Raw genomic sequence first — 22,756 nt, 5'->3', positions numbered from 1 at the left:
CAGCCATTAGGTATTTCCAACCAAGTGTAAACTATTTTTCTTTATGGATTCCTACAATAATGAATATTCAGTGTCTTCTTCCACCAGCAACATTTAAGCACACAGCCCACTCACTGGACATATATGACCCCCATTACATGTAGTCTCAAACAGCATTTGAGTAAAGAGATGCCACTCTCAATGATTCTCTTAATTCATCTAATAAGCTGACCCAAGATACCACATCAGCCACTGGTGCTTCTACAGGTGCATCTCATAAAAAAAGTTAATTTATTTCAGTAATTCAATTCAATAAGTGAAACTCACATATTTTATATAGATGTGTTACACACAGAGTGATATATTTCAAGCATTTATTTTATTTTGATGATTATGGCTTACAGCTAGTGAAAACCCAAAATTCAGTATCTCTGAAAATTAGAATATTACATAAGACCAATAAAAAAAAAAAAAAAGGATTTTTAATTAAGAAATATTGGCTTACTTAAAAGTATGTCCATGTACAGTATAGTATGCACTCAATACTTGCTGGGGGCTCTTTTTGCATGAATTACTGCATAAATGCGGCGTGGAATGGAGGCAATCAGCCTGTGGCACTGCTGAGGTGTTTTGGAAGCCCAGGTTGCTTTGAGAGCGGCTTTCAGCTTGTCTGCATTGTTGGGTCTCGTGTCTCTCATCTACCTCTTGACAATACCCCACAGATTCTCTATGGGGTTTAGGTCAGGCGAGTTTGTTGGCCAAACAAGCACAGTGATACCATGATCATTAAACCAAGTATTGGTAGTTTTGGCAGTGTGGGCAGGTGCCAAGTCTGGCTGGAAAATGAAAATTAGCATCTCCATAATGCTGGTCAGCAGAGGGAAGCATGAAGTACTCTAGAATTTCCTGGTAGAGGACTGCACTGACTTTGGACTTGATAAAACACAGTGGACCAACACCAGCAGATGACACCAAATCATCATTGACTGTGTAAAATTCACACTGGACCTCATGCAACTTTCATTCTGTACCTCTCCACTCTTCCGGCAGACTCTGGGACCTTGATTTCCAAATGAAATGCAACATTTTCCACAGTCAGTGATGATTTGGGAAGCCATGTCATCTGCTGGTGTTGGTCCACTGTGTTTTTTCAAGTCCAAAGTCAGCGCAGCCCTCTACCAGGAAATTCTAGAGCACTTCATGCTTCCCTCTGCTGACCAGCTTTATGGAGATGCTGATTTCCTTTTCCAACTGTACTTGGCACCTGCCCACACTGCCAAAAGTACCAATACCTGGTTTAATGATCATGGTATCACTGTGCTTGATTGGCCAGCAAACTCACCTGACCTAAACCCCATAGAGAATCTGTGGGGTATTGTCAAGAGGAAGATGACAGACATCAGTTCTGATTGTACACATATAGGGGGTCAGGATTAAAAGTAATGTGCATATATACACACACTCATGTAAACACACATACATACACATATATAAGCACATACACATATATAAGTAAACACATATACAGTATAAGCACATATACATACACATATATAATCATACACATATATAAGCACACACACATATGCACACACATATATAAACACACACACATGTACACGCAGATACATATAAACATACATACACACATACATACGTACAAACACACACACGCGCGCGCGCGTGCGTGCGCACACACACAAACCTTTTCTTCTGCAACATTTCCTGGTGCCGCCGTCTAGGCCCTAGGCAATTACGTCACTAGGCGATTTGCAAGGGCTCCTGGGATAGCGGCATTATGTAACCCAGGAGTTCTTGCAAATCGCCTAGTGATGAAATCTCGCATTATTTCAGGACCGGAAATGGAGGATCGGGATGTCGTGATTGACAGGTTGCTATAGCGATGGGGCGGGAACTTCCGCCGAGGCCTCCATTATTATGGCAACCTGTCGGGAAGACAGAGAGACGCTCAGTGCATAAGCACGAGATCGGGAGGTGCATGCCAGCTGCACCAAATCCCGGAAATCAAGAGAAGAGGGCTTCAGATGCCCACAGATGACATGGAACCTGCCTGCCTCAGAGATCTGGTTAGTCTTCAAATATTTTAACACAAAGTACAGGGACTACACATAGGACATGTTCTAAATGTGTATAAAAAGTACAGAGGGGTGTTTAAAAAAAAAAAAAAAAAGGATTTGGGGGACTGGAACTCCACTTTAACTTCCTGCCGGGTATTGCACTGTAGGGGGAGGCAGAGAGTACAGCACACGCTGTGCTTTCACTTTATTAGGTCTAAACAGTGTGACCAGCTCCAAAAGTGCCAATTTACAGTTCAGCTGAAGATGGGGGAGCTCACTCTCAGTCGCCATTGCCGTTCTTCCTATCTAGGCATACAGGAGGCCTGTACGAGCCCCCCGCAGCATGGGGCAGGGTCGCGATGGCGCCTCCTGCATGTCTGCCCCTGCTCCAGAACGTTATGATGACTGATCAGATGAATTGTCATTCACTGCAAACTCCCTCTTTGCCATGAAAATGAATTAATCCCATAAAAAAATGTTTATTGCATTTGTGAGAAGGCTTCAGGGTACTCAAGAAAGTCCAGCAAGTGCCAGGACCATCTCGTACAGTTGATTCAGCTGCGGGATAAGGGCACCACCAGTGCAGAGGTTGCTCAAGAATGGCTGCAGGCAGGTGTGAGTACATCTGCACACACATTGAGGAGAAGACTTTTGGAGGGTGACCTGGTGTCAAGAAGGGCAGCAAAGAAGCCACTTCTCTCCAGGAAAAACATCAGGGACAGACTGAGATTCTACAAAAGGTACAGGGATTGGACTGCTGAGGACTGGGGTAAAGTCATTTTCTCTGATGAATCCCCTTTCCGATTGTTTGGGACATTTGGACAAAACCTTGTCCAGAGAAGAAAAGGTGAACCCTACCATCTGTCCTGTGTCATGACAACAGTAAAGCAACCTGAGACCATTCATGTGTGGGGTTGCTTCTCACAATTTTGCCTAAAAACACAACCATACGCAGCATAATAGAGCACCTTGCCATAGGCAAAAGTGATAACTAAGTGGCTTGGGGAACAAAACATCAATATTTGGGGTCCATGGCCATGAAACTCCCCAGACCTTAATCCCATTGAGAACTTGTGGTCAATCCTCAAGAGGTGGGTGAAAAAAACCCCCACACATTCTGACAAATTCCAAGCACTGATTATGCAAGAATGGGCTGCCATTAGTTAGGATATGGCCCAGAAGTTGGTTGACAGCATGCCAGGGCTAATCGCAGAGTTCTTGAAAAAGAAGAGTCATCACTGCAAATATGGACTCTTTTCATAATTGTAATTGTCAATAAAAGCTTTTGACACTTATGAAATGCTTTTAATTATACTTCAGTATACCATAGTAACATCTGATAAACAGATTTTGTGAAAGTTAATATTTGTGTCCTTCTCAAAACGTATGGCCATGGCTGTACTAAACAAGGCAGTGAACAGTCAATTTCCAAGGGTGTACCTATTTTCTTTCATCTGCTATAGGTAATCCTAACTAGTGAAAGAACCTATGGGGGGATTTCCATTGTCATTGATAAAGAAACACTTGTTCTTCACCATCTGGCCAACTAGATGGGGACCAGAAACTTATGTTGGCATGTTTAATGCAGGGCCAGCGCTACCTATAGACAAGGAATGTGCCGGCCTCCTCTCAAATGTGCCTCTGGAAGAATGGTCAAACATCCCCATAGACACACTCCTAAACCTTGTGGACAGCCTTCCCAGAAGAGTTGAAGCTGTTATAGCTGCAAAGGGTGGGCCAACTCAATATTGAAACCTACGGACTAAGACTGGAATGCCATTTAAAGTTCATGTGCGTGTAAAGGTAGATGTCCCAATACTTTTGGTAGCATAGTGTATCTTCCAACAACCAGCATCTTCAGGATTTCTTGTAGGAGGGACGATTCCTGCAACATTTGGCTCCTAGGTCCCAAAGGCATGGAGAGCAAGATAGATTTCACAGCAGCATCCTCTCAGGGCAAAAGCAAAAGAATAAAGACCATTTGCCAGGAAGTGCCTTACATTTTTAATGCCTCCTGAGCAGCATCAAAAGGTCCAGAACACTATAGAAGTCTAGGGGAAAGCAGCTTAAAGCAGTTTGATGCAGCTTGGAAGGAGGTCAAGCCACATTTTCATATTGACACAGGCTTCAGCCCTCGTTCACACCAATGCGATTTGTCATGCGATTTGACAGTTCCAAGTCGCACCCCATTGGAACTGTTCACATTTCCATGACTCATGTTGCAGTGACTTTGAGAAAGGTTCCTGCACTACTTTTTGCCTATTTCATCGCGACTTGAAAATTGCACTGATCTGCGGCTTTGAAACCGTGCTGAAGAAGCGCGGTTTCAAAGTCACACTGGTGTGAACCAGGGCTTATAGTCATATAGCCAAATTCCAGCCTGTGTGAAGTTTTTGTTTCACTGTGTTAAACATTTTTTACTGTAGTATTTACAGTACTGTAGTATTTACTCTTTTGGAACCTGCTTAATTTACTGTTGAAAAGCTTTTCAAATATTCATCCTATGGTCATTCAGTGTTAAGGACTGCCATTTTAAAACAGAGTGGTAAAAAGGACTAAGCACAAAATCCATCTGGTAGTTTGATATTAAAGTGTTACTAAACCCACAACAGTAAAATCAGTCTGTATATGCAGTAAAGCATGCTTGTTATATTCACTGTGCAACCTAAGGGGTTAATCCTCTGCATTGTGTAAAAAGGCTAATTTGATCCTGAATGCACTGATTCTCCTCTTCTTCCACTGACTCCAAAATATGTCCGGATATGTCAGAGCCTTTGGAGTCAGGCTGCACATGCTCAGTTTGGTGTGAATTGCTAGAGAGGTTTTTTTTTTTCTTGGGAGAGTGCATGTGATCAGCACAGGGCCAATCACCACTGTCCAGACAGAGGGTCGGGTGCAATGCAGCCTCATAGGACAGCTCAGTGCAGTATGAAAACTCCTCCTACAAGCTTCACCAGGAACTAATAGAAATCACAAGACTGCTATATACTGCTGATAAGAAAAGGTGTTTAGCAGTTTATATTTACTAAAATTATTGAATTTCCATGGTCTGTGTAGTATGGGGGACCAGATATAATGAATGCAGGGTAATGGGTTTAGTAACACTTTAAAGCCCCGTACACACGCACGATTGTTGGCCATAAATTGTTGGCCAACGTCCGATCTGCCGGCTTGTTAGTATGATGCTTCCGACAACCAACTGCGAATTTTCGGCCGAAAAAAATCTGGTGTGCATGCTATAAAATTTTTGTTGGCCAACAAAGAACGGCCGATTGTTCCTCAGTCAGTAAAGATTTCGGCAGACAAAAATCAGATGAGCAAGACTGGGCATGCTCAGAGAAGAAAAAACACACTGAAAGTCAACCAGAACATGACATCACTTCTGAAGTTGGTTTTTGTTGGCCAACAAAAGTCCAGTGCAAGTCTAGAGCACATTTCAACCAACAAACAACACTGGACAAAAGTTGGCCGATCAGTTGGCCAACAATCTGTGCGTGTGTACAGGGCTTTAGGCCTTCAATTTGTTACACAGGGCCCAACTGACTACAGCACACATACAAGTGTATGTTATACATTACCACAGTGTTATCAGAATAAATCTGATTCTCTTTGTTTTTTGTCCCCTAAGGTGGTGTTAAAGGAGACCTACTAATAGACTTTGGAGCTGGACCCAGTATTTATCAGCTTCTCTCTGCTTGTGAAGCTTTCAAAAATATCATCGCTTCTGACTTTCTTGAGCAAAACCGAACACAGATGCAGAAGTGGCTAAGGAAGGATCCTGATGCATTTGACTGGACTAAAATGATTAAGTTTGTGTGTGAGCTGGAAGGTAACAGGTGTGTCACAATTGTGAATCAAACAACAGCAAAAACCAGACTGAGCTGGGGTGCCACAGGGAGATAATGGCCTCAATCGACAATAAGTCACAACAAGGGCATACATACATTTACTAAAATAAACCAAGTGGTGTAGCAGGTTAAATGACAAAAGCAAACTGAACAATAGACATTTTATAGACCTGATGATACCATGCTGCGCTGGTTAGGTTGGATGTGATATGGAAGCAACAGTGAACTAAAGTGCTTTACTGTCCACTAGGTGGCATCATGAACGTCTGTGGAAACACTTTCAGCTAAATTCACAGGGCTAACATCCAATCTAATCAGCAATGGTCAAGTGTATGGGTCAATAGAAACCAATTAGATGTATTCATGCAATCAAGGTACTGAGCTGCTAATGGAAATCACTGATAAAAGGAATCAGAATAACTGGCCAGTTCGTGTATAGGGAAAGTATAAACAGTAGAACAGTGCAGCGCTCTAAAAATAATAAAACACAATGGAATAAAATCGCAGCTAAAATCGCAGATAAAACACAAAAGCAAAGTCCATCTATAAGAGCCAGATCAAAGGTCGGGTAAGAAGAATCAAAAAAGGTAGTAGGTGTAATAGTCCTTATAAGGTGCAAAGATTCCTAATGAATTCCCAAGGAGCCAGGTGCAGATAGCAGAAGACACACACACTCCCTCCACCTTCCAGAGTGGCCTCTCACCTTATTAAGGTATTACACGGGCATTGTAAACATAGACACATCACCAACTCCAACCTCTTGACGATCCTTCCAGTTATCAATGAAGGAAAACAATCTGTAGTAAGCATGAACCTACACAGCTTCGTACTGCACACTCCTGGATGTCTCTCCGATGACAGGGTATTAAAAGGAAAAAAACGCCAGGATAGTGTAATACTGATTTTTAATATGATTAAAATATCACAAAGTGGCCTCTTACTTGTTAAAGATGGAAATCAGGCATATAACAATAGAAAGACCGGGACAGCGGGACTCGCTCGGTGTCTCCTCCGTGCCAGCGGGTGACGTCAGACGCTCGACTCCTCCTCCCTCCGCACGCGTATCGCCTCCGTGGGTGGAGGCTTCGTCAGCGATGAAGAGGATTGGTCCAACGTCACCTTATAAATAATCCTCCCCTTAATCTGATTGGCCAGTCCTTCTACAACGTTCCTATGGATACCCTAATGCCGGAACTAGAGGGAAATCCCAGCTCAGACTTCAGACAATCCCGAGTATGGCTATAAACAAGATGAGAGGAAACTTAACCCCTTCTCCACCTTCGGGCAGCTTAATACACTCCCCAAAGCCAATTATTAACAGGATAAGGATGGATAGCACTCAATTGATGTGCTTAATTAAGAGTTTAAAAAATAATACAACAGCGTATGACGCCGTATACCCGTTGGCACGGAAGATACATAAAAAATATATACATCATAAAGATACATGTTAAGAACGATAAAAACTTTAAACATGATAATACAACTACTTAGGACACTGCACATGTAGCTATATAAATAAAAATAGAGATGAACATAAAAGAATAATTTATCGATCAGAAATAAAACAATTCAAATCAAAATCCGTGTTCAGACCCCGGGGTACGGCAACTTTCATTTCGTAAATCCAAAAGGATTCCCTTTTACTTAATTGGCGAATGTAGTTGCCGCCCCTCCAATGCTTTTTAACTTTTTCAATGCCCCAGAATTTCATATCCTTGGGGTCTTTGTTATGGAAGTTTTTGAAATGCTGGTACAGAAAATGGGGGGATTTTCCCTTTCTAATGCACCTAACATGTTCAGCAAGTCTTACTTGGAGGGCTCTTGAGGTCCTACCAACGTACTGTAGTCCACAACTACATTCGATCACATACACAACCCCAGTAGTCGCACAGGTAATAAGGTCATTGATCTTATACTCTCTACCTGTCGCCTGAGCCACGAAATCCTTCCTGCGCTTCACATTCTTTTTCGCAGAACGGCACACAATGCATTTGCCACATGCATAAAAACCTTTCAGGAAAGCAAACAATTTATTATGTGCCTCCACTGGAGGATCTACTACTCCTGGGGATAAAATATTCCTCAAAGTAGGTGCCCGTTTATAAACAAAACGTGGTCTGGCTGGGAGATGGTCGCATAGCACTCGGTCTTGCATCAGAATGGGCCAATGTTTGTTAAAAATACTTTCAATTTTTTTGTATTGAATATTGTAATCTAAAACAATCCTTACATCACCCTTTGGTGCTTCTCGTTTGGGGCCACTAGTTAACAGCGTATTACGGTCAATCTCTTTGACACTTGAGAGGTCCTTAGATAGTCTCTCTTTATTGTAACCTTTCTGTAAAAACCTTTCAGATAAGACATTGGCCTGTTCCATATAGTCAACTTCTGAGGAACAATTGCGTCTTAGCCTGACAAACTGTCCTTTCGGAATGTTACAGAGCCAAGAGGCATGATGGCAGCTGTCGAGAGGGATGTATGCGTTTCTGTCTGTTGGTTTGAAGTGGTTACTAGTCATGAACCCTCTGGTTCCCTTTGAGATGACCAGATCCAGAAAAACTACACTGGTAGTACTAGTGGTCCATGTGAGTACTATGTTTTTGTTATTATTATTTAATTTACTCATAAATGTCTCAAGGTGGTCCATTTCACCGTTCCACACAAAGAACACGTCATCGATGTACCTTTTATAGCACACCAGTTCGGGGGGACGGTCATGAAACACCACCTCCTCCTCCCAGTGGGCCATAAATAGGTTGGCCACACTGGGAGCGAAACGGGCGCCCATGGCCACACCTCTTTTCTGGAGATAATAGTTATTGCCGTACCAGAAATAATTTCTTGAGAGGCAAAAGAATAAACTACTTAGGAGAAAACTCCTAAGTTTCCTCGGAAGGCTAGATGTTGCAAACGCCCACTTGACTGCTGCCTCTGCTTCTTCATGGTCTATGATAGTATACAGCGAACCTACGTCCGCTGTAACTAAAATAGAATTAGAAGCGCAGGGCACATCTTGCAGAAGCTGGATAATGTGCTTAGTGTCTTTCAAGTAGGCTTCTGTAGACACTACTAATGGTTGAAGGTGCACATCGACAAATTGGCCCAACCGGGATGTCACGGAATCAATACCGTTGACAATCGGTCTTCCCGGTGGGCGTTCCCTGTCTTTGTGCACCTTCGGTAGACAATAGATAATCGGAGTTCTACAGAAAAGTGGATCCAAATAAAGTGACTCTTTCTTGTTGAGGACTCCCTTATGTTTGCCTGACTCTATTAATTTGCTCAATTCCCCTTTGAATTTCAAAGAGGGGTCACTCCTTAATAGTTCATATGTATCGCTATCTGCCAATAAGCGGTTCATCTCCTCTTTATAGTATTCCAGACTCAGTACTACCAGACCTCCACCTTTATCGGCAGGTCTGATCACAATTCCTTTGTTATCTTCAAGAGATTTTATACCTGCTTTAATATATTGTGGGTCCGATATCCTTTTAACCTTCAAACTCTCCAGGTCCTTACAGACCATATTTTTGAAGACATCAATAAATTTATTGTTTTTATTAAGAGGATTGAATACTGATTTATTCCGCAAATTGGAACTGGGCATAACTGTGCTCGATGAACTAGTTAGTGCAGAGGAATCTGTATTAGTTGTGTTCTTAAGGATAGGGTTGGATAAGCAATATTTTTTCACGTTAATTGTCCTAACAAATTTCTGAATATTAACATATTGTAACAGGAAGTCAGCTAAATCTGGGAATGTAGTCACAGGAAGGAGATACATTTCCACCTGATTTAGAAAGTCCATTAATTAATTTAGGGTGTTGGCTACAGAGCTAGCCAGCAGGAAGTTGAAAGGCCTTCACCTGTTCAGAATGAGGGAGTTAAGGCTCTATAATTTGTTCAGAGAAATTCCTATTGTTTGCTGCCTCCAGAAGCTGTGTCCTGAAGCCATGTGGGCTGGGAGCAGGAGGACAGTCAGCGTGTGCCTCCCGACAGGATGTGTGGGCCTGGGAGAAGACCCCCCGGAGTGATGTGTGCCCGGGACGGTAACCAAGGGTGAATACGTCTCAAAGGTGAGAAGACGAACTGTTGATGTGAAAGAAACAAAGGACTGTGTTGCCCTGTGAAGCTATTATAAAAGGACTATTGAGTGTCCGCTGTAGGACAAGGAAGTCTGCCCGACGGTAGGTTGGAGACAGACACTTAGGCAGGTTCCAGTTGTGAGAAGGTAGCCGCCCACAGAGGCAAGGATTTATTTTCTGTTTTATTTTATTTTGGATGTTTTGCTGCATACAGCCTGGTGAAGAAAACACCATTTAATAAACCACACTGTTTGTTTGCAAGCACTTGTCGGCTACCTCTCTGGGAAAACGCACCCCCCAAGGGGTCATCCACACCCGCCACCGAGCTAATCCCTCACATATGGTGGAGGTATGCAGTGGGCATAAGCAGAGATCCCTGCAATGGAGTGCATATGTTTGATGAACTTTGTCTGGTGCATGAGATTGCACAATCTATGTGTGCAGGAGAGAAGATCCTGACAGAAAAAAAAAAAAAAAAAAAGTGTTTTAAAGAGACAGCGGTCTCAAAATTATTTGATGAACTTTGTTGTGTCTGGTGCAAGTGACTGCACAAACTGTGTGTGCAGGAAAAGAGATCTTGCAAGAGAGAGAGAAAAACTACATGTGTTAAAGAGACAGTGGTCTGAAAAATTTTTGCTGGACTGTGAAAAATTTGTTTGTGGAGTTATTGAAGATGGGGCGGTCCAAACGCCTGAAAAATGCAAAGATAGATGAAATGAGAGACCGGATTCTATGGATGGAGGGGATGTTGCCGTCTGAACCAGCCCCATCCATGCCTAAAGAGAGTCTACTAAAGAGGAAGGTTGTTGTCCCTAGCAACACTGATGAAACCGCTATGGAGACGCAGTGTGCTCAGATGAAAAGTAAACTCAAAATGGAGGAGATGTTGAAACATCTGATTATATCAAATGCAGCTCAACAGCAAGCAAATGCAGCTCAACAGCAGGCAAATGCGGATTTTCAGCAGAGCTTTGCAGCTCAACAAAAGGCTCATCAAGAGAGCATGGCAGGCTGGAAACAGAGACGCCAGCAGCCAATGGAGGCCATCGGTTTGGAGGAAACCGAGTATGTGTGCAGGGCTGAGTTGGATGCCTTGCAACGGAAAATGGAAGAAAAGGAACAAGCCTTGGAATTGCTTAAAATGGAGCATAGAAACTTGCAGGAAATGAATGAACTACTCAAGTCTCATGTGTTACAGTGGGAAGAATCCACTGCTCTTCTTTTGGTCGAGTTGAAAAAACGCAGAGAGACTATAATGGAGAAAGATACCATCCTCATGGAAAAGGAAAGTGAAATTCAGACTTTGCAGAAGCAAAGTATGGCTGATATGTTGGAGTTGCGTAATCAGCTGGAAAAAAGTCTTCAGTCTTTGGGAGCTACAAAAATAGACCTGCAGGAGTCGCAGGAACAGAATGTTGCTCTGGAAGCGACATTGTCTCTCAGCGACAAAGAGAAAAGTGAAAGAGAGGCTAAATTACTGAGTACTGTGTATGAGCTCACTACTTTAAGCAATGTGGTAGATGAATGGCGTGCGGACTGTGAAAGTTGGAAAGGGGAAGCCCAACGTGTCCAGCAGCAGTTAAAGGAGAAAGAAGCCTGTGTGGCAGAATTACATTCTTATTCCCAGATGCTAGCCAATGAGGTGAAGGCTCTTATGCAGGGAAAAGAAGATTGTGAACATAAGAGGGAAAAAGTAGAGGCACAGCTTCTGGAATCGCAAGTCAAGGTGTCAGAAGGTGACCGATTGTGTGCTAAACTGTCAGAGAAGGCAAACCGACTGCAGGTTGAGTTGGACAATGTTACAAATCAGCTTTCTCAAGCAGACAGCAAATCTAGAGAAATTGCGGAAGATTTTTCTATCTTGGAATCGCAGCTGCAAGACACGCAGGAACTCTTACAGGAAGAGAGGTGTCAAAGGCTGAGTTTTAGCACAAAGCTCAAACAAATGGAAGATGAGAAAAATGGCTTCCTGGAACAATTAAAAGAGGAGGCGGAAGCAAAGAAAAACCTATCAGAGCAAGTCGCAACATTGCAAGCTCAGATAGCGGATATGAAAAAACGCATGGAAGAAAGCGTTGGTTCATTACAGTGTGTTGAAGATGTGAAAAAGAAGTTTGATCAGATGCTTGGTGAAGAGAAGACTGTGTCTGCAAAATATGCAGAAGAACGCGCACGTGCAGAAACGGAGGTGCGTGATAACGAGAGCAAAGCCCTGTTCTTGGCTCGCTCTTTGGAGGAAGCTCTAGAGTGGAAGGTTGAACTAGAAAGAGTTAACCAACAGCTGTGTACAGAAATGGAAGATTTGGTCAGCTCCAAGGATGATGTTGTGAAAAGCGTTCAGGAGCTAGAAAAGTCTAAGCGAGCCTTAGAACAGCAAGTAGAAGAGATGAAGATTCCGTTGCAGGAACTGGAAGAGGAATTCCAGGCAACAGAGGATCTGTCCCAAAGAGGGGATAGTGTGCCTGATGCAGTTTTTAAAAGGATCAGTGTTTTGGGGTCTGTCCTGAGTGAGCCTCAGAAATGTGACGACATGTGGCTTGAATCACCCCTTTGGAATAAACCGTTCCTTCAAAAACTTCAAGCATTGGAAAATGTATCATTAGAACTTCAGCAAACAAAGGAGCTGAGTAAGAAATGTGGTGATTTCTCAGTTCAGGCTGAAAACCTAGTGGAGAAAACTAAGGCTGTTGGTGAAAACGTGAAGCAAATGAATAAGTGCCTTTCAGGGAGTGTTTCCAAAATGGAACTGGTGAAAGACGGGTGGCAGAAGTTTGATCGTGATCTTGAGATGCATTCCATGTGGAATTCAGATAGAGAAAAAGAACTAGGTGACCTTGAGCGGTCAAATAGTTCAGCAGAAAGTGCATTGAAGAAACCTGTAAAAGAATGTGTTGCAGTTCCATGCTTCTTCACTGATGCAGAGAGGAGGTCTATAATGGATACCACCCAGATCGCTGGGTTCAACTGTGTTGTTGCCTTTGACCCCTATGTTGGTGGAAGGAAAGTTGATGATCTGGTTGGCTTCTTCTGTGAAGAGTTTGGCAAGAAATATAAACTGAATATCAAATCAAATAGTAGGCCTTTACTGCGACTCGCTCAGGAGGGCGAAAAGTTTAAGAAGTTGATGAGTGCAAATGCTTCAGATCTGCCTATGAATATGAAATGTTTGGTGAATGATATTGATATCTCTGGGAAAAGGAACAGGGGTCACTTTGAAGAAATGTGTGACAGCCTGTTGTCTCAATTGGAAAATCCTCTGCACAGCATCTTAGAGCAAGCAAAGCTCAAGAAGGAAGATCATTCCCTTTTACAACAAAAAGTCAATGATTGTGTACAGATGTATGGAGAGGCAACTCAAGTCACAGAGGGATGTCAAGAGTCCCTACTTGGAACAAAGCTTAGTGAAGCAAAGGTTCTCAAAGTTTTGTGGAAAACATTTATGGATTGCAGAGAGAGGCGTCTTAAGAATGTTGAAGACATTAAGACTAGCCCAATTGAGTTGCCTATGGATCACGGTCCTCCGTGGTGGATTGGACAGACGGTTATGAGGGACAAGCTGTCTGACATTTATGAGAAAGCTGTCAATGAAGATGACAGAAACGAGAAGGAGCGAAATGATGCCAAAAATGCAGTTGAAGAATGTGTATATGAGATGAGAGACAAACTGTGTGGCATTTATGAGAAATCCGTCAATGAAGATGACAAAACAGTTTCATCCGGAAACTTGAGGATAATAGGAGGCTTATCAGTGAGTCAGCAGTGCTTGACACATGCGTGCCTGGAAATCTGTGTCCCAACCCTAGGGTTGAAACAAGAGGGGGGGGGTATGTAACAGGAAGTCAGCTAAATCTGGGAATGTAGTCACAGGAAGGAGATACATTTCCACCTGATTTAGAAAGTCCATTAATTAATTTAGGGTGTTGGCTACAGAGCTAGCCAGCAGGAAGTTGAAAGGCCTTCACCTGTTCAGAATGAGGGAGTTAAGGCTCTATAATTTGTTCAGAGAAATTCCTATTGTTTGCTGCCTCCAGAAGCTGTGTCCTGAAGCCATGTGGGCTGGGAGCAGGAGGACAGTCAGCGTGTGCCTCCCGACAGGATGTGTGGGCCTGGGAGAAGACCCCCCGGAGTGATGTGTGCCCGGGACGGTAACCAAGGGTGAATACGTCTCAAAGGTGAGAAGACGAACTGTTGATGTGAAAGAAACAAAGGACTGTGTTGCCCTGTGAAGCTATTATAAAAGGACTATTGAGTGTCTGCTGTAGGACAAGGAAGTCTGCCCGACGGTAGGTTGGAGACAGACACTTAGGCAGGTTCCAGTTGTGAGAAGGTAGCCGCCCACAGAGGCAAGGATTTATTTTCTGTTTTATTTTATTTTGGATGTTTTGCTGCATACAGCCTGGTGAAGAAAACACCATTTAATAAACCACACTGTTTGTTTGCAAGCACTTGTCGGCTACCTCTCTGGGAAAACGCACCCCCCAAGGGGTCATCCACACCCGCCACCGAGCTAATCCCTCACAATATGTTTGAAATTTGTTCAGGTTACGTGCTGGAGCAAACTTAAGTCCCTTATCTAGGGTTTTGAGCTCTTCAACTCCCAGAGTCACTCCACTTAAATTGTATATCCCTGCCCCTAACGGGATCTTTTTTCTTTGGACCCTCCGGCCTCCTCTTTTTCCTCTCTGTTTCTTTTGGCTGGTTTGTTCCCTGGTGTTTCCTGTATCGGGCCTCTCCACCAGTTGTCCATTTGGTTCAGGGGTGGAGGGGGAGGGGGGGGTAGGCAACTGCCTGTCCCCCCCGATTCCCTAAAAAAGCCCCATTCCCATTACCTTGTGGTTCGCTCAGGGGTTCATACCTATTCTGAGTGGTTACCTGTGAGGGCTGTTGGTAATTAGCTCTATTGTGGTAACCGCCTCTCTGGGCATTAGGTTTCCATCCTTTCCCCCTTCCTCGAGCAGGGACTTGCCACCCTGAGTTTTGGGGGTATTGTACAGGGGGACTAGGGGAAAAATTATTATTTTGAGGATAGTCGTTATAATAATAACTATCCTGTCCTCTCCTAGGGGTGTTATTATTCTTCCCCTTACCCCTTTTGCCACCTCTTTTTCCTCCCCTATTACCTGGTCCACTCCTATTATCATATTGATACACAGGGGTGGAAGGTGCTCTCCAATTTCCAGCTTGTGTATTCCTGATTGGAGGAACGGGGGTCGCAGGGGGGGGGGTCATCCTGTTGGCCACTCTCTTCCTCTTCCATAGGGACACTCACAAGGGGACTTTTTTGCCACTTAAAAATATCGTTTTTTTGGAAATCCTCCCAATCCCTTAGGAATTTCTTCTTTTTCTTATTCTGGGTATCATTATCCCATTTAATAAGCCTATTCTGAAGGGTCCCAGAACCTTTAATAAACTCTTCTTTATCTTTAAAGGGTTCCAATGCTGATTGAATCTCCTTAATTTGGGCGTCAATAATTTTGAGTTTACGACGTTTCCTCATCAATAAAAATTCTAACAGTTGTTCTCCCTTTTTTAAGAAGAATTCCCTCCACTCACTGAGGGATTCTTCATCTAACAACCCGTCATTGGGTGGGACATCCCACCTCAGACGTCTAGGGATTAATTTGTTCTTGATGTAATATTCAAAGGTGGTAATATCCCACCATATTTTCACCTTCTTCTCTAGTGCATAACCAAGTCTCTTAAATAGGGATGAAACATCTCCTTCTGAACTAGGGGCTGGAGCACTAGAGAAGATATCACCAAGATCAATTTCCCTTTTATCCAGATAGCTGAAAATATCCATGAAGAGCAGCTAATATGAGTAACTGTATAAGCAGAATAAACAAATGGTAAGAAATATCAGCGCTCAACCCTATCAGATAGCAGCTGGACACTAAAAACAGGCACAGAAACAAAACCTGGGTAGCAAAAGTATAAACAGTAGAACAGTGCAGCGCTCTAAAAATAATAAAACACAATGGAATAAAATCGCAGCTAAAATCGCAGATAAAACACAAAAGCAAAGTCCATCTATAAGAGCCAGATCAAAGGTCGGGTAAGAAGAATCAAAAAAGGTAGTAGGTGTAATAGTCCTTATAAGGTGCAAAGATTCCTAATGAATTCCCAAGGAGCCAGGTGCAGATAGCAGAAGACACACACACTCCCTCCACCTTCCAGAGTGGCCTCTCACCTTATTAAGGTATTACACGGGCATTGTAAACATAGACACATCACCAACTCCAACCTCTTGACGATCCTTCCAGTTATCAATGAAGGAAAACAATCTGTAGTAAGCATGAACCTACACAGCTTCGTACTGCACACTCCTGGATGTCTCTCCGATGACAGGGTATTAAAAGGAAAAAAACGCCAGGATAGTGTAATACTGATTTTTAATATGATTAAAATATCACAAAGTGGCCTCTTACTTGTTAAAGATGGAAATCAGGCATATAACAATAGAAAGACCGGGACAGCGGGACTCGCTCGGTGTCACTCGGTCTCCTCCGTGCCAGCGGGTGACGTCAGACGCTCGACTCCTCCTCCCTCCGCACGCGTATCGCCTCCGTGGGTGGAGGCTTCGTCAGCGATGAAGAGGATTGGTCCAACGTCACCTTATAAATAATCCTCCCCTTAATCTGATTGGCCAGTCCTTCTACAACGTTCCTATGGATACCCTAATGCCGGAACTAGAGGGAAATCCCAGCTCAGACTTCAGACAATCCCGAGTATGGCTATAAACAAGATGAGAGGAAACTTAACCCCTTCTCCACCTTCGGGCAGCTTAATACACTCCCCAAAGCCAATTATTAACAGGATAAGGATGGATAGCACTCAATCGATGTGCTTAATTAAGAGTGCGTCTGACGTCACCCGCTGGCACGGAGGAGACCGAGTGACACCGAGCGAGTCCCGCTGTCCCGGTCTTTCTATTGTTATATGCCTGATTTCCATCTTTAACAAGTAAGAGGCCACTTTGTGATATTTTAATCATATTAAAAATCAGTATTACACTATCCTGGCGTTTTTTTCCTTTTAATACCCTGTCATCGGAGAGACATCCAGGAGTGTGCAGTACGAAGCTGTGTAGGTTCATGCTTACTACAGATTGTTTTCCTTCATTGATAACTGGAAGGATCGTCAAGAGGTTGGAGTTGGTGATGTGTCTATGTTTACAATGCCCGTGTAATACCTTAATAAGGTGAGAGGCCACTCTGGAAGGTGGAGGGAGTGTGTGTGTCTTCTGCTATCTGCACCTGGCTCCTTGGGAATTCATTAGGAATCTTTGCACCTTATAAGGACTACTACACCTACTACCTTTTTTGATTCTTCTTACCCGACCTTTGATCTGGCTCTTATAGATGGACTTTGCTTTTGTGTTTTATCTGCGATTTTAGCTGCGATTTTATTCCATTGTGTTTTATTATTTTTAGAGCGCTGCACTGTTCTACTGTTTATACTTTTGCTACCCAGGTTTTGTTTCTGTGCCTGTTTTTAGTGTCCAGCTGCTATCTGATAGGGTTGAGCGCTGATATTTCTTACCATTCGTGTATAGGGAAATTGAAAAAAAAACATATAGATCATGCAAGCCAATTATCCATCCAGTGAACAAAACAGATGATATAAACTGGTGGGTGCAGTCCTTCAGTGGTCCTCAACCCTGGCCTACAGGGCCCACTAACAGGCCAGATTTTCAAGATAACTGAAATACATCCCAGGTGATATCCTTTGCTGCTCAGTGATTGCAGTATTCTAGTCTGCATCTCCCCAAGGTAATACCTAAAATCTGGCCCGTTAGTGGGCCCTGTAGGCCAGGGTTGAGGACCACTGCTCTATGTCACATATATAAAAAACCTGAAAAGGTATCTTTCTTCCTCCAATTCGATATAGAGTATGGGCACCATACACAGCAAGAGATGCATGCAATCAGGCTGATACAGATGATATAGACTGGTGGGTGCAATCCACTATGTCACATATGTAAAATCTGAAAAGGTATCTTTCTACCTCCAATCGATATAGAGTTGTAGGCACCATACACAGCAAGAGATGCATCCAATCAAGGTGATACAGATGATATAGACTGGTGGGTGCAATCCACTATGTCACATATGAAAAACCTGAAAAGGTATCTTTCTACCTCCAATCGATATAGAGTTGTAGGCACCATACACAGCAAGAGATGCATCCAATCAAGGTGATACAGATGATATAGACTGGTGGGTGCAATCCACTATGTCACATATGTAAAACCTGAAAAGGTATCTTTCTTCCTCCAATCGATATAGAGTATGGGCACCATACACAGCAAGAGATGCATCCAATCAAGCTGATACAGATGATATAGACTGGTGGGTGCAATCCACTATGTCACATATGTAAAACCTGAAAAGGTATCTTTCTTCCTCCAATCGATATAAAGTGTAGGCACCATACACAGCAAGAGATGCATCCAATCAAGCTGATACAATTGAGATTTACAAATGACGGACAATAGGCTGTCCTAGTAAAAAATCCATCTAGGGTACACGGGTCAATGACTGCATGGGATTATGGTTGTAGTCCCTCCACAAGTTAGCTTCAAACTAAGCAAATGAGGCTTTAGTGAAAATAAAGTGCAAAATCCATATCAACAAATGATCATATCCATGGTAAGTGGAGATAAGGGAGGCAGGTGAAAATGCAGGAACCCTGCAGGGTTCACCAATATAAAGGAAATGTAATTTGGGAGTATTCACTCACTGCTCGGACGCCTTGATTTCTCAATCGTCATCCATTGATCCTCCTTGGAGGTAAGTGTCACCCGGCTTCCTTTGTAATAAGCCAAGAGCTGTAGATTTGGAAGTAGGTTCAGTTAGCAAAAATCCTGGATGAAAGGGCCTGAGACAATTGTAGTCAGATCTGAAGAAGTTTGCCGATTGGGCGAACGAAACGCGTCATCCGTTTGATGTCAGAAGTTCCCAAGTGGTGTGGCAGGCTGTCCTGTGATCCATGTGAGCCTGTTTGTTCAGCGGGGAGAAATTACCGGTATTACCTGCAAAGTTCCGGACCAGCTGACATCAACAGGTGCAGGTTGATGTCCATTGTGTAGGGGCAGTGCTTTTTGTTTCAACACAAGGCACTGTGTTTTTATTCAACCTTATTGAAATGTCACTCAATTTCATTCACTTCTTTGCTGCAGTGCAGCGCCATGCACTAACATGAGGTGAGGTGTTGCAATAAAAGCAGCATGCCTGCTTTTTTACACAATGCACCAAAACCCACCTCAGTGCAGTGTTATGGAGGAAATTGGTATAACGCTAGGGGGCCACTGGTAATAGCTGGTTCTTCCCAAATTGTACAGAGACTGCCCCTGCCCCCACAAGCACCAGTCCATACACACTGGCTTCAATACCTTAAAGCAGGGTTTCTCAAACAGGGTTCCGTGGAACCCTAGGGTTCCTCCTGAGGTTGCTAGGGGTTCCTTGAGCAATGGGCAATTTCTGCCTCTCAGATAAGTTTCCAATGACAATTTGTTCTTTTAGCTATCTGTAAGGGGGTAATTCCCCTGTGTGGCCCCTGGGGAGCGTATTGGGCTCGCTCTGTTATCACTGTGTCTTTTGGACACAGCTGATCACAGATATAGGTAAAAGGCCAATCACAGAGGCCCTTTACCATGTGATCAGCTGTGTCCAATCACAGACTTGCCGGCTATTGGTAGTCTTTTTCTCACACGCTGTGTCTGTCTGAGGCAAGGATTGCCAATAAGTGGCATGCCCATCAGAACACTGTTTACACTGATAATCAGTGCTCTGATTATTGGTGCAGCCTCATCAGTGTCCATCATTGCAGCTTATCAGTTCCCTTTAGTGCAACCTCATCAGTGCCCATCAGTGCTGCCTCATCAGTGACCATCAGTGCAGCTTTATCAGCGCACATCGGTGTAGAAGAAAAATTACTTATTTGCAAAATTCTATAACAGAAACTAAGAAAAACATTTTCTTTTTCAAAAATGTTTAGTCTTTTTTGGTTCGTTTAGCAAAAAATAAAAAAAAATCCCAGTGGTGATTAAATATCACCAAACGAAAGCTCTATCTGTCTAAAAAAAAGAATACAAATTTCATATGGGTTCAGTGTTGCATGTTGTCATTCAATGTGCGATAGTGCTGAAAATTGGCCTGGGCAGGAAGGCAGTGAAAGTGTCCGGTATTGAAGTGGTTAAAGTGATAGTAATACTATTTTATTTTAATAAAATAATAAACAGTGTATACTTACCTGCTCTGTGCAATGCTATTGCACAGAGTGGCCTGGAACCTCGTCTTCTTGGATCTCCTGTCGGCCATCTTGGCGTCTCCTCTTCTGCATCTGCCCTCATAGAAAGTGCTTGCCATGGAGGCAGACATGCAGGCTCAATCCCAAACTGGGCTGTGTACATCTATTGGCCTCATCCCCCACTTACTGCTCACAGGATTTGACTGACAGGAGCAAAAGCCAATGGCTCCAGCTTATCTCAGCCAAGCTGTGAGAGTGTGGAGAGAGGAGAGGAGACTAACAGAAAGGTACAGCACTAGATCCATACAGGACTCAGGTAAGTAGTTAGGAATGGGGAAGGGCACAGCAAGTGGCAAAACCAACTTTAAAGCAAATTTAATGGAACCTATTCTTCCCATTCCATTGCTAATAGAGGGTCGCAAAGGAGGCAAGATTTTTACTCAGCTTGGTACCAAGTACCCTGGTTCCTTTCAATAATTTAATAATAACTTATGTATTATACAGAATATTATAAATATGTGCAATCCTAACACTCTACGGTGTCCTCTTTCAGTGACAGTGAGAGCTGTAAGAAGAAGAAGGAAAAACTGAGTAGAATGGTGACAAAAGTTCTGAAATGTGATGTTCTGAAGAAGAACCCATTTGACCCGGTGGAGATACCACAAGCTGATTGCTTGATTAGTTGCCTCTGTTTAGAAGTAGCCTGCAAAGATTTTGACTCTTTTACCAATGCTTTGAGGAATCTTAACGGCCTCATTAAACCAGGGGGTCACGTAGTAATTCAGAGTGTGCTTAACTGTACTTACTATTATGTTGCTCAAAAGAGATTCTTCTGTCTTGCCATTACCCAGGAAGAACTGGAGATGGCATTTAAGGAGACTGGCTTTGAAATAGTGAAACTAAAGATCATTCCACGTACTGAAAAACCAGGAGAGGGCATCTTTGATCAGGATAAATATTACTTTGTCCATGCCCGTAAATCATGTTCATAGGGCAAGAGACATGACTTTTTTCTAACCAGGTCTTTATCAGTAATTTCTCCTGCTGCTTTCCAAATTGTTAATATATTTAACAAAGCTAGTGAAATAGAGCTAGTGAAACAGCACAGGTCAACTAAATCCTATGCCAAGTTGAAATAAGAGCCCGTTCACACTGGGGCGATCTGTCAGGCGACCTGGTCGCCTGACAGGTCGCCGTAGGTCGCCTTCCATAGAGAAGCTGTGGACCCGTTCTAATAGGAGCGACACAAGTTGCTCCGACTTAGAAAAAGGGTCCGGAGCTTCTTTGGGGCGACCTGGAGCGACCTGCATTGACTTCAATGATATGAAGTCCGTGCCGGGCGCTCAGAGGTCGCGGTGCGAGCAGCGCACCGCGACTTCACAGGTCGCCCGGGGAAGTAGCGTCGCCCCAGTGTGAACGGGGTCTTAAGAGATTTTTTTTTCCATTATATTAGTAAACATTTATGACCGTCAAGGCATTCTAGATAATTCAAGATAATTCAAGAACAGATGCAGTGGCACAGAAACTGCACTTGCAGCTGATACTGGACCCTTTCTGGTCATGATTTTCCCTAGCCCCCAGTGTTTTACACTTAGGACCACATAGAAAATGCAAGCCAGGTGTTGTTATTTGTAGCCAGATGAAAGGGCAGAACTGTTTCTTCTACCCAATAGTAATAATAGTATAGCATGGGCTGAAGGGTTTAGGCACAGTAAAGGAGGGTGGGGGTTGGAAAGAGATCTGCACTAGGGCCGAAACCTATATAGCCAAACCAGACAGATCATGATAGCCATTACTATATCCTTGCTTCTAAAACTTGTAAATGACCAATAAAGTACATGTATCCAGATGAATAAAATACATAACTGCATTCATGATGTGTGTGTGTTGTTTTTTGTTTCTTCCTTTGTATCTTCCTGGAGTTCACATTAATCTGAACCTGTGACCTAAGCTATGGTCATTCAAGTAATTAGAGTACATGCTCTCAACAAATTGTAATTCAGCTTTAAACAAGCCCTCAGTGACCTCTCTAGCTGCAGGTACTGTGGTGCAATTTATTCTCAAATTAAGAGCCGGGTGACTGAAGTCAATATCTTTCATCAGTTAAGGAGTAACTGCACATTTGTGGGGAAAAATAATATAACGTATACAATTGCGACACAAATTATATTGTAATTGAATGTTATTAAAAATGACCTTTCCTTTTCAGTCTGCAGCCGCTGTAATTTTCTGAAAATGCAATGCAATATAGCTACCTGGAGGTGTTACGTACACAGAATGTGTACAGAATGCCTCACAGCAACATAATTTCAGCTTGTTTAATTGGCTCACTGATTTTCCCAGAAGTCTACACTAGGAGAAAAAGTAAAAAATCAGGCATCCCCTGGAACAAAAATGTCATTTTTGGTGAAATACTCCCAATAGGAACACATCTAAAGGGATGCAGGCAGAGCAGCTTTCCTCATTAGTGTCCTGCACAGCTGATTGATAATTATGAAACCACTCCCATTAG

At 43.1% G+C, this 22,756-nt stretch overlaps 1 protein-coding gene across 1 annotated transcript in view; it reads left to right on the top strand.

The window, feature by feature from the left end:
* LOC309568299 (nicotinamide N-methyltransferase-like) overlaps positions 1-21,328 on the top strand; it is a 54,755-nt gene extending 33,427 nt beyond the window's left edge. The window contains exons 4-5 of the mRNA XM_082273967.1: positions 5,686-5,893; positions 20,798-21,328. Of these exons, the coding sequence (XP_082130093.1) occupies positions 5,686-5,893; positions 20,798-21,236 (647 nt within the window). The 3' untranslated portion in view covers positions 21,237-21,328. The remainder of the gene's footprint in view (positions 1-5,685; positions 5,894-20,797) is intronic.
* Positions 21,329-22,756: the final 1,428 nt, after the last annotated feature.

The sequence above is a fragment of the Pelophylax lessonae genome, assembly GCF_965119305.1.
Source record: "Pelophylax lessonae genome assembly, chromosome: 12".
Taxonomy (NCBI): Eukaryota; Metazoa; Chordata; class Amphibia; order Anura; family Ranidae; genus Pelophylax; species Pelophylax lessonae.
The sequence above is the reverse complement of the archived record's forward strand: the minus strand, read 5'-3'. Positions and strand labels throughout refer to the sequence as shown.